This window comes from Odocoileus virginianus, chromosome 15 (assembly GCF_023699985.2).
Source record: "Odocoileus virginianus isolate 20LAN1187 ecotype Illinois chromosome 15, Ovbor_1.2, whole genome shotgun sequence".
Lineage (NCBI taxonomy): Eukaryota > Metazoa > Chordata > Mammalia > Artiodactyla > Cervidae > Odocoileus > Odocoileus virginianus.
The window spans coordinates 51,549,683-51,568,195 of NC_069688.1; the positions used below are offsets into that span (position 1 = coordinate 51,549,683).

An 18,513-nucleotide genomic window follows, 5' to 3' on the forward strand; every position below is an offset into this window, starting at 1 on the left:
TAAGACTCAGAATAGCCAAATAAATAAATTAATTAAAATAAAATATTTTTTAAAATCAGCATGGTATTAGCACAAAAACAGACATATGGGTCAATGGAACAGAATAGATAGCTCAGAAATAAACATACATACCTATGGACAAAAGAGGTAAGAATTATACAATGGGGAAAAAACAGTCTCTTCAGCAAGTAGTGTTGGGAAAGTTGGACGGCTGCATGTAAATCAATGAAGTTAGAACATATCTTTACATGATACACAATAATAAACACAAAAATAGTTTAAAGATTTAAATACAAGACAAGACACCATAAAATTTCTAGAAGACAACATAGGCAAAACATTCTCTGACATAAATCATATCAATGTCAATCTCCCAAGGCAACAGAAATGAAAGCAAATATGAACAAATGGGACCTAATCAAACTTATAAACTTTTGTACAGCAAAGGAATCATAAACAAAAATAAAAGACAATCTATGGACTGGGAGAAAAAAATATTTGCAAATGGCGCAACCAACAAGGGCTTAATTTCCAAAATATACAAACAGCTCACACAACTCAATGACTAAAAACGAACAACCCAATAAAAAAATTGGCAGAAGACCTAAATAGACATCAGGGGCTTCCTGGGTGGTGCTAGTGGTAAAGAACTTGCCTGCCGATGTAGGAGGTGTAAGAGATGCAGCTTTGATCCCTAGGTAGGAAAGATTCTCTGGAGGAGGGCACGGCAACCACTCCAGTATTCTTGACTGGAGAATCTCATGGACAACAGTTGGACACTACTGAAGTGACTTAGCATGGATACACGCAAATAGACATTTCCCCGAAGAATACATACGATGACCAACATCATTAATCATTAGACAAATGGAAATCAAAACTACAGTGTGGTACCAGCTCACACTGGCCTGAATGGCCACTGTTAAAAAGTCTACAAATAGCAGATGCTGGAGAGGGTGTGGAGAAAAGGGAATCCTCTTACACTGTTGCTGAGAATGTAAATTGATGTGGCCACTATGGAGAACAATATGAAGGTTCCTCAAAAAACTGAAAATAAAGTTGCCATAGGATCCAGCAATCCCACTCCTGGACACATATCCAAATGAAACTATATTTCAAAGAGATACATGCACTCCTAAGTTCATAGCAGCACTGGAATAACCAAGACATGGAATCAATCTACATGTCCATTGACAGATGAATGAATTCGGTATATATACACACAATGGAATGTTACTTGGCCATAAAAAAGAATGAAATAATGCCATTTGCAGTTACACAGATGGATCTACAGATTATCACATTAAGTGAAGCCAGAAAGAGAAAGACAAAAACCATGTATCACTTTATATGTGGAATTTTAAGTATGACACAGGGAACTTATCTATGAAACAAAAAGACTCACAGACATAGAGAACAGACCTGTGGTTGCCAAGGGAGAAGGAGTGTAGGGAGGATTACATCGGAAGTTTGGGATTAGCAGATATAAACTATTGTCTATAGAAAGGATAAACAACAGGTCCTATTGTATAGCACAGGGAACTATATTCAGTATCCTATAATAAACCATAATGGAAAAGAAAAAAATAAGTAGTTTGGGTCTTTCAAGGAATTTGTCTGAAGCTACTGGCATAAATTTGTTCATTAATTTCTCTTATTATCCTTTCAATGTTTATAGGATGCATAGTGATGTCCACTCTCTCATTCCTGATGCTGGAAATTTGTGTCTTTTCTCTTTTCTCCCCCTGACCAGTCTGGCAACTGATTCATCAATTTTACTAAATCTCAAAAAACCACTTTCTGATTTTACTAGTTTTCCCTGTTGGTTACCCATCATCTATTTCTTTAATTTCAGCTCAGATATTTATTTCCTTTCTTTTGCACATCAATTAATTATGTGAAAAAGTGTCAACCTCACTATTCATTAATTCATTCACTTATTCATTTAATAAATATTCTCTGAACGTCTACCATAGGTCAGGCACTGGAATTATCAGGGGGCAAAAAGGCACAGTCTTTTTCCTCATGGAGCTAATAGGAGTCACTTATAATTTCTTAGAATAGAACAGATTGTTCATTAATCAAATGACACCAACAAATAAGTTGGACATATATAATTTTATGAAAAAATAATAACTAAAGACATAATAAATAAAGCAATGAGAAAAAATTTTCTCCTAGTAAGTCGGCAAAAAATTTTCAGTTCAGTTCAGTCATTCCGTCATGTCCAGCTCTTTGCAACTCCATGGACTGCAGCACACCAGGCTTCCATCACCAACTCCCGAAGCCCACTCAAACTCATGCCCATCGAGTCGGTGATGCCATCCAACCATCTCATCCTCTGTCATCCCCTTCTCCTCCTGCCTTCAATCTTTCCCAGCATCAGTGTCTTTTCTAATAAGTCAGTTCTTCACATCAGATGGCCAAAGTATTGGAGTTTCAGGTTCAGCATCAGTCCTTCCAATAAATATTCAGGACTGATTTCCTTTAGGATTAACTGGTTTGATCTCTTTGCAGTCCAAGGGACTCTCAAGAGTCTTCTCCAACACCATAGTTCAAAAGCATCAATTCTTTGGCACTCAGCTTTCTTTATGGTCCAACTCTCACATCCATACATGACTACTGGAAAAACCATAGCTTTGACTAGATGGACCTTTGTCAGCAAAGTAATGTCTCTGCTTTATAATATGCTATCTAGGTTTGTCATAGCTTTTCTTCTTTTTTTTTTTTTTCATAGCTTTTGTTCTAAGGAGCAAGTGTCTTTTAATTTCATGGCTGCAGTCACCATCTGCAGTGATTTTGGAGCCCAAAAAAATAAAGTCTATCACTGTTTCCATTGTTTCCCCATCTATTTGCCATGAAGTGATGGGACCAGATACCATGATCTTCATTTTTTGAATGTTGACTCTTTTACAGGCAATTTTATGGTATAGCATAAAAATTGGTGCAAAGGTTTTACAAAATAATTTTGTAATATACATCAAAAGCCTTAAAAGTGTTAACAGCCTTTGACTCAATACATTTCCTTTCATGCTTTGTTCCTAAGAAAATGATCAGAAATGCAAAGATTTATAGTCAAGAACACTTATCACAATACAATTTGAATAGTTTAAAAAGTGCTGAGTAAACTGAGTAAAAAATATACAGACATTAAAATGTTTTTTATAAAGTTTAAATGACACAGGAAAATGCTCATGATTTTATGTCATAATGTGCTTAGTCGCTCAGTTATGTCTGACTCTTTGCAACCCCATGGACTGTAGCCTGCCAGGTCCTTCTGTCCATGGGGATTCTCCAGGCAAGAATACTCAAGTGGGTTGCCATACTCTCCTCCAGGATATCTTCCCAACCTAGGGATCGAACCCAGGTGTCCTGCATTGTGGGCAGATTCTTTATCATCTGAGCACCAGGGAAGCCCTTTATGTTACACTATATGATCTCAACTCTATACAAATATATACATATGCATTAAAAAGAAAGACCAAGAGAAGTGTAGCAAATCAGTATTAAACAATGGTTATTGGTGGGTGATGAGATTACAGTCATTTCATTCCATGCACTTTCATTTCTATACTATTCAGTTTTCTACAATGAGTCTATATTACTTTTGCAACTAGAAAAAGGTTAAAAATAAATATATACATACATAATTGTGAACTAGTTACTATGGATAATGGCAGAAGTAAAATAGAAAAAAGAACAGTGTGGGAGGTGCTCAGTGTTTGGAGAAGAAAATTATCAGAGAACATCTGGCAACAATATGTATTGCTTCTGATGTCTACACCAGACATTCAAGATACAGGCAAGCAAAGCCAGTTTGTTTGGGAAGTGACTATGAGCTTCCAGGTAATGCAGGAATTTGGGGAGATAGGAAGCAAATGGATAACTGTGAAGAGGACAAGCTATATGCTCCATGGACCACACCACCTACCTCACCATCTCTCACTCTATTCTAATCATATGGAACTTCCTTGCTGTTCCTGAACACTGCCAGACATCCGTTTCTGCCTCAGGACCTTTGCACCAGTGCTGAGTTTTCTCTGCTTCAAAAGTCTCCCCCTTCTCTCACCGCCTTCAAGTCTTTGACCAGATGGGACTTTCTTGCTGAGATCTGTAATCCTGTCACTCAGCTCCAATACAGTGTGTGCTCCATAAGGACAGAAAGTCCTTGGTCTGTTTTATTCACCACTGTATACCCAGTGTCTACAAAAGTATCTGGGATATAGTAGGTGACCAATAGATATTTGTTGAATAAATAAATGGTTATTGATATTACTCTTAATGGAGTGTTTTCTGAAAGTTTAGATGTGTAAACATTGCCTGCTAAGAACTAACAAGGAGTCACTAAGATTGAAAGAGCTCATGGACCCTCCTTGATGCTTCTTCCTGCCAGGCTGCTTAAACACATCCCTCCAGGAGGATCTCAGCTGAGACATTCAGCCAGTTACAAACTCAACCAATGATTCTTTCATCCAGCACACATTTCTCCATCTGGTCTACAGGGCACAGGGATCTCTTTAGGAAACCGATAGACTGTCTATTAGAGTCTAGATAGTGGCTCCCACATTTTCTATGCCTGGCTAGTCTACTAAATGAAATAAAATTATTCTCCTATGACTCATTCTTAGTGACCAAGAAAATGTGAGACGCTTAATTTGATCTGTTGGTCTCAAAGTGCAAGAAAGTGGTGATCAGCTCTGTGTAAGGACTCACTTTCTAAAAGTCAGAGCTGTACAAGGTGGAACACACTGCAGGGGGGTGTAGTGAGTGTCCTGTCACTAGGGCTATTCAAGTGGAGGCTGGATGATGACATGGTGAGGATATTGTAGGATGGGTGGTTGGGCTAGAAGTAGGTTGAACCTGAAGGCTTCTTCCAATTGGGTCTTTTTTAATTTATTTTTTTTAATTTTTATTTATTTATTTTTGGGGGGGTCTTTTTTTTTTTAAGTCATTTATTTTCTTTTCCATTATAGTTTAACACAGGATATTAAACAGAGTTCCCTGTGCTATACACAAGAACTTTGCTGTTTATCCATTCTATACATAATAGTTTGCATCTGCTAGTCACGGGCTCACAACACACCCCTCCCCAACCCTCCCCACCCCCTTGGCAGCCATAAATCTGTTCTCTGTATCTGTGAGCCTGTTTCTGTAGATAAGGTCCTTTGTGTCATATTTCAGATTCCACATATAACTGCTATCATATGGTAAATATCTTTCCGTTTCTGACTTACTTCACTTAGTATGATCATCTCTAGGTCCATCCATCTTGCTGTAAGTGGCATTATTTCATGCTTTCTTATGGCTGAGAAATATTCCATCATATATATGCACCACGCCTTCTTTATCCATTCATCTGTCGGTGGACAGTTAGATTGTTTCCACATCTGGGCTCTTGTGAATAGTACTACTGTGAACATAGGGGTGCAAGTATCTTTTAAAATTGTAGTTGTGTTTGGATATATGCCCAGGAATGGGATTGCTAGATCATACGGCAACTCTATTTTTACCAATCAAGAGTCTTTGATTCATGCACCCAAGTCTCACGTTGTGGACTGTAGGAAGTGGCACATTGCGGATGGTAGGAAGATACTGGGGCTCAGCAGGTTAATGAAAAGCCGTCCAGGAAACTCAAAGACTGATCTCTTCTATTTCATCTACCGTATGATGTGCCTATGTGCTCAGTCGTGTCCGATTCTTTGTGATCCCGTGGACTGTACTCTGCCAGACTCCCAGGAAGATCCCACATGGCATGGAGCAACTGAGCCTTTGGGCCACACTATTGAGGCTGTGCCCAAGAGCCTGGGATCCACGACTACCGAAGCCTGCAAGCCTAGAACCACTGCTCCGCAACGAGAGAAGCCGCCACAACGAGAAACCCTCCTGCAGCAAGTGGAGAGGAACTCCCGCTCTCCGCAGCTAGAGAAAAGTCCATGCAGCAACGAAGACCCAGCACAGGGTCTTCTCCATAAATATTTATGTATTTTAAAACACATAAATATTTTTTAAAAGGTGATTGCCAGGGGCAGGGGGTGGGGAAAGTGGAGGAGAGGCAAATTACTGTTTAATGGACACAGAGCTTCAGTTTAGGGAGATGAAAAGTTCTGGAGCCGGATGGTGGTGATGGTTGTACAACATGAATGCATTTGGTGCCACTGAACTGCACATTTAAAAATGGTTACAACAGTAAATCTCATATTATGTATATTTTACCATAATAAAAAAAAAGTCTTGTCAATATTTTGCAAATTGACGGCACCTGCATATTTACAGCCTTCTCCTATCTAGAAAATAGTCAGATAGATTTGTATGGGATGCTTTAGGGTAAGGAACTGATATAAAAGGTGGTGTTTTTTTGAATGCTACTTACATATTTTAATTATATGATTTGTTCAGGAACATAAAGCTCTATTATGTACATTCTGGCTTCATCATAAATTAATCATGCTTGGTATATTATTAGATTGACTAGTCTACCTTTTTTAGACAATAATTGCACACTTACTAATTGGATTAGCTTTCAAATATATTTCTGATTAAAAATAGAGACTCAAAGTTAAAGAACTAAGGGTTTTATTGTTTTATTTTTGGCAAGTTAATGAGGAATGGAAAGAGATTGTTTTAAATCTCTCAACATCACAGAAGCGGCCAGGCTCTGGCTTGGCTGAACGCCAATGCCGTACCTCATTAATTACTAACAGGACCCCCGCCTTGATATCTGAGCTCCTGCCTCCATCCTGTGTGTCTGTCCTCTTAACCGTTCCCATTTCTCAGCTTGTGTCCCTGTTTTTGTCACACATCTGGGACATTCCCAAGGGTCTCGGTTCTTACAACCGTACTGCCTGTCACCCACGCTCACAGCCCCCCGAGTTCTCCGGGGGTCTCTGCTCTCATGCCAGTCCCCTCCCCAAGTCAGGCTCCCTGCCCTGCCCCAAGCACAGCAAGAAGGGGACCCTCCTGGGGGACACATCTCCCAGAGGCTGACTGCCTAGCTACTCTTCTCAGCCCACACACGCGGGTGGTCCACTTCTGGGTCTTGACTCCAACAAGACAGAGAGACAGCTGACCTGCCTCCACGCCTAGCTGGTGAGACCTCCCAGCCGGACAGTCCCTGGCACCCCTTCCCACCACCCCTGACTTTCAGCTGGACGCCTCTCCCAGGCCCCCTGCGCTGTGCTGTCTACTTCTAGGGTCTCCTAGTTTCATTCTCCACATCCTGGGAGATTCTGGGCTACGGGACATGCTGATGATGAGGCTCTGGGACCAGGGGCTGGGGTGAGGTCAGGCGAGCCTGGCCCAGGAAGGCGTTCTGTAAGGGCAGGAAGGAGACTGGATGGCATCCATGCCTTCCTCCGGGCCTCATCCCCGGGTGGCAGGAGTGTTCCCACGTCTTCTATTCCAACTGGCCTCCTCCTTCCCTTAACTCCTGCCAAGAGCCTTGTCTGCGTCACCCTGGGAGCTTTCAGTCATGTAACACCTTGCCCGTGACTGAGCTGCTCCGCCTGGCTTGTGTTCCCAACCAACCTCCAGTGGAAGTCTTGAATTTTGAATTTTTTATGCCCTATTAAACTCAGCCCAGGCATATGGTATAAGCTCAGTTCAGTTCAGTTGCTCAGTTGTGTCCGACTCTTTGCGACCCCATGGACTGCAGCACACCAGGCCTCCCTGTCCATTACCAATTCCCAGAGCTTGCTCAAACTCATGTCCATCGAGTCGGTGATGCTATCCAACTATCTCATCCTCTGTCATCCCCTTCTCCTTCTGCCTTCAATCTTTCCCAGCATCAGGGTCTTTTCCAATGAGTCGATTCTTTGCATCAGGTGGCCAAAGTATTGGAGTTTCAGCTTCAGCATCAGTCCTTCCAATGAATATTCAGGTATATGCTCAGCAAGTCCTGATTTAAAGTCTTTAAAGCCAGTGTCATCCCTTAAAAGAACTGCTTGGCACCAGGCCATGAGCTAAATGGTTTAGATGAATTCTCTCATTTAGTCTTCAAGACAACACTATGAAATAGGCGGTAATATCTCCCCTGTAACAGTTGAGGCAACTGAGGCATCAAGGACTTGCCCAAGATCACCCAGCAAAAACAGATGCTCTGGGGTTGGAAGTGCCCTTGGTGCCAACAGCCTCCACTTTGACGGACAGAACTGACTAATCAGCCCAGCAACCACAACTCCCTGAATGCTACCTTGGCCCAGGCTGCTGGCTCATAGCATAGACCATTCAGAAAGGAAGGGAGACTATGGACAGTCCAGTCCATTCACACAGTTACTGATTCTTTCAATAAGCAACTGTAGGCCAGTCAGGTGCCAGGCGTGGCACCGAGTCTTATCTGGCTGACATTTTTGCACATCTTACCTCCTCCCAGCCACCTCCACCTCACTCTTCTTCACTTGGTGAAGGATGGCGCTGCCTTCAAGACTCAGCCAAGATATCTTCTCTAGGAAGGACCTGGGCTTCTTCATTGCTACTGGCATGTGGTTTGGGCTCCAGAAACTCATGCTTTGACTTCCTGTGTCCCTTGTAGTTCCATCCTCCACCCCTGATGCCAGCTCTGATGTTTGTTTGAGATGTAGGGGTTGAAGAGCCACCAGTCTTCGCAGGTGGCTCAGTGGTAAAGAATCCACCTGCCAACGCAGGAGACACGGGAGACGCAGGCTCGGGAAGAGCCCTTGGAGAAGGAGATGGAAACCCACTCCAGTATTCTTGCCTGGAAAATCCCATAAACAGAGGAGCCTGGCAGGCTACAGCCCATGGGGTTGCAAAAGAGTCGGACATAACTGAGCCACTGGGCACATGACAAGCACTGGGACTGAAGAGCAAGGTGATGTTTCAGGAGTTTGGGGGATGCTTTTCAAAACTATGCAGGCACATCCCTGCTTTACATAATAGATGTTTTTAGAAAGGTTGCAGGTACATGACCTTTTTATGAATTGAAATTCTATTTTCCAGTTGATGTATGCTTCAGAGGTGACATTCTAAATTGCTGTTAAACTTCACTTTTTTAAAATGCTGGGTCCTGGTACTTTAAAAACAAGCTTCTCTCAAGTGAACTTTTCTAGAGCATGACAATTATTCATATATGATCCCTTGAGTGTTCTGACATAGCTTTACATTCAAAAGAATGCTTTTGGGATCCTTTGGCAAAATGAGCAACAGCCCTCAGTTTATAAATTGGTCAGATTTGGGGAGGTCAAATTAATTGTGATGTGGATGTGTATGCTTGCGTGCTAAGTCACTTCAGTTGTCTCCGACGCTGCGATCCCATGGATTGTAGCCCACCAGGCTCCTCTGTCCATGGGGATTCTCCAGGCAAGAATACTGGAGTGGGTTGCCAAGCCCTTCTCCAGGGGATCTTCCCTACCCAGGGACTGAGCCTATGTCTCCTGCATTGCAGGCAGACTCTCTACCACTGAGCCATGGGGAAGCCGTGTGGATGTGTATAGTTAGAATCAAATAGAAATAAGTAGCTTAAACAAAGACTGAGCAGTTTCACTGCAAAATGCCCTCCACCTACCCCTCCCCCACTCAGGGGCAACCACAGTCAACTACTTCTGGCTCGGAGATTTTCCTTTACTTGTGTGAAGTCAGAGCTGAAGCCCACAAGCCACAAAACCTCAGTGAAAGAATTTCTTAAGGCCTGTTAATACTGGTGGGCACAGTCAGGCTGAACCAGCATGAAGTAAGATGATCTGATCACCAGCATCCTCTGCAAATGCCAGAGGAGCGCTCCCACACGTGGCCTCTAATAACAGATACATACCATTGTCAGATGCTGGGAAGGGTGACATTGAGCTTGAGTGGGCTGTGGTCTTAAGACCAGTTAAGAAAGGCTTGACAGAGGAGGAACAGGGTCAGAAGGTGTGAGGTCCCCCAACTCCAGCACATAATCCTATGCTACTCTTTGCTTGGAAGATTTCCATGGCTGGGGTGCCTATAGCAATCAAAAAATGTGCATGTAACTTACTTGCGCATGTTTTCTTATCTGGGTTAAGAGCAAATCCTTTAGGGCACCGGCAAAGGTAGGAGCCGTCGGCATTTACACACTCATGTTCACATCCGTGGTTTTCTGAGGCGCAATAGTCCACAGCTGTAAAGATGAAAACACAGAGGTTAAGTAGAAACACAAACAGAGGTAAAGGGCATAGTAGATTGGAAGCATCCCTACAACAAATATAAGCAAGGATTAATGCCATTGCCCCCAAAGGAGGATGCATAAATAAATATGAAACTAAAACTTCCCTCTTGAGAAAAAAATCAGGAGTCAGGATCAGACAATTCATACCAGAAGGTACTAAAGAACATAAGAACAATTGAAAGCACAGAGTCCTAACCACTGGACTGCCAGGGAATTTCCTAACAATTGTATTTAAAAGTTAAAGAAATGCAAATCAAAACACTCACAAGGCAAAATTAGTAAACTGCAAAAGTAAAGACAAGATAAAATCCAGTGGTAGCAAGGCAACAGGGAAACAGAGTCAGACTTATTTATAGTGGGTGGCATTATAAATCCATAAAAACTCTTCTGGAAGGACATTTGACAATATTCACTCTGGAACTGTGACCCCAAAACATAACTGAAAAAAAGAGAAAATTAACTATATGGAATAAGCTATTTATAGCAGTATCATTCACAAGTGACCAAAAAATTCTGGAAAATAAGATGAACACTTAATAAGGATAAGTGGTTTAGTAGTTTATGAGAAAATACACTGGCCTCTTTTCTCATTAATCCTACAAATATTCACTGTCTATCTACTCTGGGTCCTGCCCTATTTTAGGTGCTAAAGATGGAACAAATAACAAAACAGACAAAAACTCCAGTCCTTGAGAAGCTTACATTTGGATGCTGGTGGTAGATAAAAAAGAAAATAAGTAAGTAAAGAACAGTCTCTGAGACAGTAGAGAGTGTTTTGGAGAAAAGTAAAAAATTTAAAAGACGCTTACTCCTTGGAAGGAAAGTGACCAACTTAGACAGCATATTAAAAAGCAGAGACATTACTTTGCCAACAAAGGTCCATCTAGTCAAGGCTATGGTTTTTCCAGTGGTCATGTATGGATGTGAGAGTTGGACTATAAAGAAAGTTGGGCGCTGAAGAACTGTGGTTTGGAGAAGACTCTTGAGAGTCCCTCGGACTGCAAGGAGACTCAACCAGTCCATCGTAAAGGAAATCAGTCCTGAATATTCATTGGAAGCACTGATGTTGAAGCTGAAACTCCAGTACTTTCGCCACCTGATGCAAAGAGCTGACTCATTTGAAAAGACCCTGATGCTGGGAAAGATTGAAGGATTGAAAGATTGAAGAGAAGGGGACGGCAAAGGATGAGATGGTTGGATGGCATCACTGACTCGATGGACATGAGTTTACTGAGTAAACTCCGGGAGTTGGTGATGGATGGGAGGTCTGGTGCGCTGCAGTCCATGGGGTCGCAAAGAGTCAGACACAACTGAGCGACTGAACTGAACTAAACTGAAAATGGTGAAAAGCAAAAGAGACTGTCGGGGTGGGTGAGAGAAAGGGTGTGATGTAACAGCAGTGGTGAGAAAAGGCTCACCAGGAAGGCGGGAGTTGGCAGAGCCAGGAGGATAACTGGGAGGGAGCACCCCGGGCAAAGGGAACGTCAGCAGGTGCAAAGGCCCAGAGACAGGAATATGCCTGTGAGCTGGAGGATCAGCAAGGAGGCCAGAGTCACTGGAGCCGAGAAGGGCGGGAGACAGAAAGACTGCAGGTCGGGAGGGACCGTAGGGCCATTGCCACTTCAGCTTTTACTCTGAGCGAGTAGGGAGTAAATCCCCCAGGTGGAGGGTTCTGAACAAAGGAATCGAGACGAGACCATGGCATCAGATGTGACTAGAACACCAGCTAGGAGGTTTCCCTGGTGGTCCGGTGGTTAAGAATTTGCCTTCCAGTGCTGCAGATGCAGGTTCCTCTCTGGGGGCACGACTAAGATCCCACATGTGTGTGCGTGCTAAGTCACTTCAGTCGTGTCTGACTCTGTGTGACCCCATGGACTGCAGTCTGCCAGGCTCTTCTGTCCATGGGGATTCTCCAGGTAAGAATACTGGAGTGGGTTGCTGTGCCCTCCTCCAGGGGAATCTTCCCGACTCAGGGATTAAACCCACATCTCTTAAGTCTTCTGCATTGGTAGGCAGGTTCTTTACCACTAGCACCACCTGGGAAGTCCAGGATCCCAACTAAGGCCAACTAAGCCCGCACACCGCAACAAAGACCCAGCAGAGCCAGAAGGAAAAACAGAGAAAGAAAACCAGTTAGGAAGTTACTGTAATAATTCCAGGGAGGAAAGGGTGAGGGAGACTTAACCAGCACAGGGTGGGAAGGAGGTGGGGAAGAGAGAAGGGCGTGGCGTTCTGGGCGTTTCCTAGGGACTTGTGTGTCCCCACCCCCTGCACAAAGTTATGGTGAAGTCCTGAGCCCGGGTACCTGTGAATGTGATCTTATTTGGAAACTGGTGTCTCTGCAAATACAATCAAGTTAAGATGAGGTCATCTGTCTGGGGCCTATCCAGGGTGAGTGAGTGAAAGTCGCTCAGTCAAGTCCGACTTTTTGCAACCCCGTGGGCTATACAGTCCATGGAATTCTCCAGACCAGAACACTGGAGTGGGTAGCCTTTTCCTCTCCAAATCCAGGTCCTTATAGGAAGAGAAGAACGCCATGTGAAGACATACAAGAGCAAGCTGCGGTAGCTCAGGAGTGCCGAGGACCAACAGCCACCGTCAGAAGCAAGGAAGGATTCTCCCTCACGGGTTTCAGAGGGTCGCGGCCCTGCCAGCGCCTTGTCAGACTCCTACCTCCCAGAGCGAGGAGACAATGCAATTCTGTGGTTGCCAGTCACCGGTTTGTGGTCCTGTGTTATGGCAACCCTAGGGGACAGTACACCAGGTTGGAAGTGGGGCCAGTCAGATTCCTTTCAGATTAGAGATGAAGGGAAAAAGAGAGGGATTCAGGCTGACTCGGGGATGCGGAAGGTGCAAGTGGGGTGGGTTTTGTAGGGAACGCTCAGGAGTCCCATTTGGGGTAGTAGGTAGCATAACGTAGCTGTAAATAGGAAAACAAAATCTGGTGAAGAAAGTAGATTTGAAAATTGTATATTTACGGTGATTATATCCACTTTCAATAGAGCTCTAAGGCAAAACCTGAAAATTAAAAATAAAAATGCTTTGCTTCATGTGTTAAGGTGGTAGGATTATGGATTTTTTTTTCCTTAAAAATGTTTCCCTCTAAATAACGGTTTAGGCTATCCGAATACCAAAAAATTTGTAAATAAGAACAAGGAAATCGAATCTGCAAATTAATGCACATGTACAGTTTTTAAAAGCAAAACCAGGCATTGAGAACATAATGACATACAAACACAGTAATCAAAATGCACAAAGGGAAAAGCTAAAGATTTTTAAAGGCTAATAATGTGTGTTGTGTTTATTCTTTGCTCCCAGGCTTCATTAAGTTTCTGTTAAGGTGTTTTTTCTACTGTCCCTCCCTAAAGAATTCTAATAAGGCCTGATACTTGTGGTTTTAACACACAAGCCATTTTTGTGGGAACAGTGCATTCAGTCTCAGGATCTGAATGTCATGGATGTCAGCCAGTTGCCGGAGTTGAGTCAAAACATAAATACTGAGCTAGCACCAGATCTTTCTAAAAGTTAACGTATCAGCTTTCAAGAACTAATGTATCATTAAATGAATAGCTGGGGACACTCAGGGCACAGAGGTCAAGGACACCAAGCCCTGGAACGTGCCCCAGGCTGCACGCCACAGGACCGGCCTTGCTGTAGCCCACACTAGCCTGTATCAGCAGGAGACACTCCCCACCTCCAACCTCCTCACCCTGAGCCTGAACTGCTGTCTTGAAATTCTCCCAACCCTGGACATGGTTGTCTGCTGTCAGCTGGGCCCACTTCGGGTCACCCACTTGTTAGCGTGTAATTGCACTCATCTCCCATGCTAGCCAGGTCACGCTTAAAATCTTGCATGCTAGGCTTCAGCATTATGCGAACCAAGAACTTCTAGATGTCCAAGCTGGCTTTAGAAAAGGAAGATGAACCAGAGATCAAATTGCCAACATTCACTGGATTATAGAGAAAGCAAGGGAATTTCAGAAAAACATCTATCTCTGTTTCATCAGCTATGCTAAAGCCTTTGACTGGGGCCATGACAAACTGTGGAAAGCTCTTAGAGAGACGGGAAAACCTGAGCATCTTACCTGTCTCCTGAGAAACCTGTATGCGGTCAAGAACCCTGTATGGAACAACTGACTGGTTCAGGATTAAGAAAGGAGTATGACAGGGCTGTCTGCTGTCACCCTGTTTGTTTAACGTATACGCTGAGCACATCATGAGAAATGCCGGCTGGATGAGTTACAAGCTAGAATAAAGACCAGTGGGAGAAACATCAACAACCTCATATATGCAATGATACCACTCTAATGGCAGAAAGGAAAGAGGAACTAAAATGCGAAGGAGCAGAGTGAAAGAGCTGGCTTAAGACTAAATATTTTTTTAAAAAAACTAAGATCATGGCATCCGGCCCCATTACTGCATGGCAGATAGAAGGGGAAAAGGTGGGAGTAGTGATAGATTTCCTCTTCTTGGGCTCCAAAGTCACTGCAGATGGTGAGTGCAGCCGTGAAATCAGAAGATGATTGCTTCTTGGCAGGAAAGCGATGACAAACCTAGACAGTGTGTTGAAAAGTAGAGACATTACTCTGCCAACAAAGGTCAGTATAGTTAAGGCTATGGTCTTCCCAGTGGTCACATACGGTTGTGAGAGCTGGACCGTAAAGAAGGCAGAGCGCCAAAGAACTGATGTCTTCAAACTGTGATGCTGGAGGAGACTCCTGAAAGTCCCTTGGAGATCAAACCAGTCAATCTTAAGGGAGATCAACCCTGAATATTCACTGGAAGGACTGAGGCTGAAGTTGAAGCTCCAGTATTTTGGTCATCTGATGTGAACAGACGACTCATTGGAAAAGTCCCTGATGCTGGAAAAGATTGAGGACAGGAGGAAAAGAGGGCATCAGAGGATGAGATGGCTGGACGGCATCACCAATGCAAGGAATATGAACTTGGCAAACTCCAGGAGATGGTGAGGGACAGGGAGGCCTGGCGTGCTGCAGTCCATGGGGTCACCCTGTTGGACAAAGAGTTGGACACGACTGGGTGACTGAATAGCAACAACTCCCCACGTCCAACCTCCTCACCCTGAGCCCCAGCTGCTGTCTTGAAAATCTCCCAACCCTGGATACGGCTGTCTGCTGTCAGCTAGCTGGGCCCACTTCAGGTTACCCATTTGTTAGTGTTGCTGCAGTGAAAAGGAAAAAAAAAGAGGAATGAGGTTTTTTCCTTTCCCTTTCCTGAGAACAAAGAAGATAAAGAGAGCAGTGAGTTGGCCTGAACATTCCTAGTTTGTTTGTTTGTTTTTTTTTTTTACACTTTAACTGCTCCTAACTCTGCATGTCTGTAACTAAGTTTGCTTTTCTGCCCCCTAATTCTGCAGGAATTACACACTTCACACTTATTTTCCTTTAATTCTAAGATAAATACATCCTGAATCTGGTGTTTACCCTTACCCTTACAACACCCTTCCCTTGTAATACATCAGAAAGAAGGCTGCAGAGTCATCGAACTGCCAGACTGAATCACTGGGTTACTGTCACGGGGCCAGTCTTTGAAACAATACGAGAGGAAGAAATCAAGATCCTATCACCTTAGTTCCTCATCACTGACTCCTGGCTGCAAGCCCTCATCTTATATAAGGCTCTAGACTCTTCATGGAGGAGGGGCACAGTTTTTGAGGCATCAGCCTACTGTGTTCCCCTCTCCACTAGCTTAAATCCACCTTCCTATTTCCTCCAAATTCTGTCTCTGTAATTTTTTATTTGGCTTCAGTGGGCAGAGAAAGCCAAGATTTTGCCAGCAACAGTGTCCCTTCCACAGAAAGAGCTGCTGATCTATCTGACTTCCATGTTCCAGGCCACTGACAGTACCACAGTGATGAGTGGGCCCGTCACTGTACCTAAAAGCCTAAAACTCAGACACTACCTCTCTCTGGAATTTCTGAGCCCAGCCATCTTTGTCCCTCAGAGAGACACTTGGGTGTGCTGGTCCCGTATCAGACTGGGGAGAGACCAGAAGCTTTGCTTGGGCCTGAAGTCTAAGCCACATATTCCAATCTCATCTTTTTTTCCCCAGAATGTTCTAGAATAGGGTATCCAATGTTGAATCAGGTGTTAATAAAGTTGCACAGGAGAAGCTCTTTTAATTGACTGCCATGTAACCAACTTCTGATCGGTCATTGCTTTTCATTCCCTCTGAAAAATATGGGACCTGATGCCCAGAACATGCTAAATGCTCAAGGCTGTTCAAATAGCTGTGCTGTCAAATACCTGTGCACATCTCTCGTTGGCTGAGCTGCATGCTTATATGGCAGCCTCGGAGGAACACATGTCCCAGAGCACCTGTATACTTTCCCTATTGACTTGCTGCATGCTTATTCAGTTCTCGAAATGTGGTGGTGACCCAGCTGCAACAATCCTCCCTTGAGAACTTGTTGTTGTTCAGTCCCTAAGTCATGTCCTACTCCTTGCAACCCCATGGACTGAAACACGCCAGGCTTCCCTGTCCTTCACCATCTCCCAGAGCTTACTCAAACACATCTGTTGAGTCAGCGATGCCATCCAACCATCTCAGCCTCTGTCGTCCCCTTCTCCTCCTGCCCTCAGTCTTTCCCAGCATCAGGGTTTTTTCCAAAGAGCTGGCTCTTTGCATCAGGTGGCCAAAGTATTGGAGTTTCAGCTTCAGCATCAGCATCAGTCCTTCCAAAGAATAATCAGGGTTGATTTCCTTTATGATTGACTGGTTGGATCTCCTTGCAGTCCAAGGGACTCTCAAGAGTCTTCAGCATCACAGTTCGAAAGGATCAATTCTTCGGCACTCAGCCTCCTTCATGGTCCAATTCTCACATCCATATATATCTACCAGAAAAACCACAGCTTTGACTATATGGGGTTTTGGTGGCAAAGTAATACCTCTGCTTTTTAATATGTTGTCTAGGTTTGTCATAGCTTTTCTTCCAAGGAGCAAGCATCTTTTAATTTCATGGATGCAGTCACCATCCACAGTGATTTTGGAGCCCAAGAAAATAAAATCTGTCACTGTTTCTACTTTTTGTCCATCCATCTGCCGTGAAGTGATGGGACTTCATGGCACATAGGATCAAGTGCCATGATCTTAGTGTTTTTGAATGTTGAGTTTTAAGCCAGCTTTTCCACTCTCCTCTTTCACCTTCATCGAGACACTCTTTAGTTCCTCTTAACTTTCTGCCTTTCTAAAGTGGTATCATCTGCATATCTGAGGTTGTCGATATTTCTCCCAGCAATCTTGATTCCAGCTTGTGAGTCATCCAGCCTGGCATTTCGCATGATGTACTCCGCATTTAAGTTAAATAAGCAAGTGACAATATACAGCCTTGACATAGTCCTTTCCCAATTTTGAACCAGTCTGTTTTTCCATGTCCAGTTCCAACTGTTGATTCTTGTCCTGCATATAGGTTTCTCAGGAGACAGATAAGATGGTCTGGTATTGCCATCTCTTTAAGAATATTCCACAGTTTGCTGTGTTCCACACAAAGACTTTAGCATAGTCAATGAAGCGGAAGAAATATTTGGAATTCCCTTGCTTTTTCTATGATCCAGCGGATGTTGGCAATTTGATCTCTGGTTCCTCTGCCTTTTCTAAATCCAGCTTGTACATCTGGAAGTTCTCAGTTCATGTACTGCTGAAGCCTAGCTTGAAGGATTTTGAGCATAATCTTGCTAGCATATGAAATGAGTGCAATTGTATGATAATTTGAACATTCTTTGGCATTGCCTTTCTTTGGGATTGGAATGAAAACTGACTTTTTCGAGTTCCGTGGCCACTGCTGAGAACTTGTTAGGAATGCAAATTCTTAGGCCCCACTCCAGACATACTAAATCAGAAACTGTGTATGGGGCCCAGGAATATATGCTTTAGTAAGTTCTCTAGATGACAGTGATGCATGTGAAAATTTTAAAATCACTGTTAAAATGAATCAAAGTTATTTTTATTTCCAAACTTCTATGTACTATTTGTACACCTTTTTGTAATTAATTGAAATACTATAAAAACTAAGTATATAAGTAAGCACTAAAACAGATCGAATTTTTAAAAAATAAAAACCAGTTGGAAAGCTTTTGGCACTTAAACATAACCTGCTAACTAAAATTGCTTTAGAACCAGGCATAGATGAAACATGTAAAGGACTAGGGAAAACTTCATAAAAATTTTACAGATTCTGCCCTTAGACTGCTTTACAGAAGTCTTCAAGTTCTTGCTCCAGTTTAAAGAAATCAAAGTTGAAAACCATAGACAACATACTATGGGTATGTTTATGCAAGAAATATGTTTTGAAACCATATTTTTTAAATGAACTTAAAATTAGTCATTTTGGGAAGTGTAATCAAAATAAGTTTTTA

At 43.1% G+C, this 18,513-nt stretch overlaps 1 protein-coding gene across 1 annotated transcript in view; it reads right to left on the reverse strand.

The window, feature by feature from the left end:
• MATN2 (matrilin 2) overlaps positions 1–18,513 on the reverse strand; it is a 169,292-nt gene that overhangs the window by 55,456 nt on the left and 95,323 nt on the right. The window contains 1 exon segment of the mRNA XM_070477357.1: positions 9,968–10,090. Within this exon segment, the coding sequence (XP_070333458.1) occupies positions 9,968–10,090 (123 nt within the window).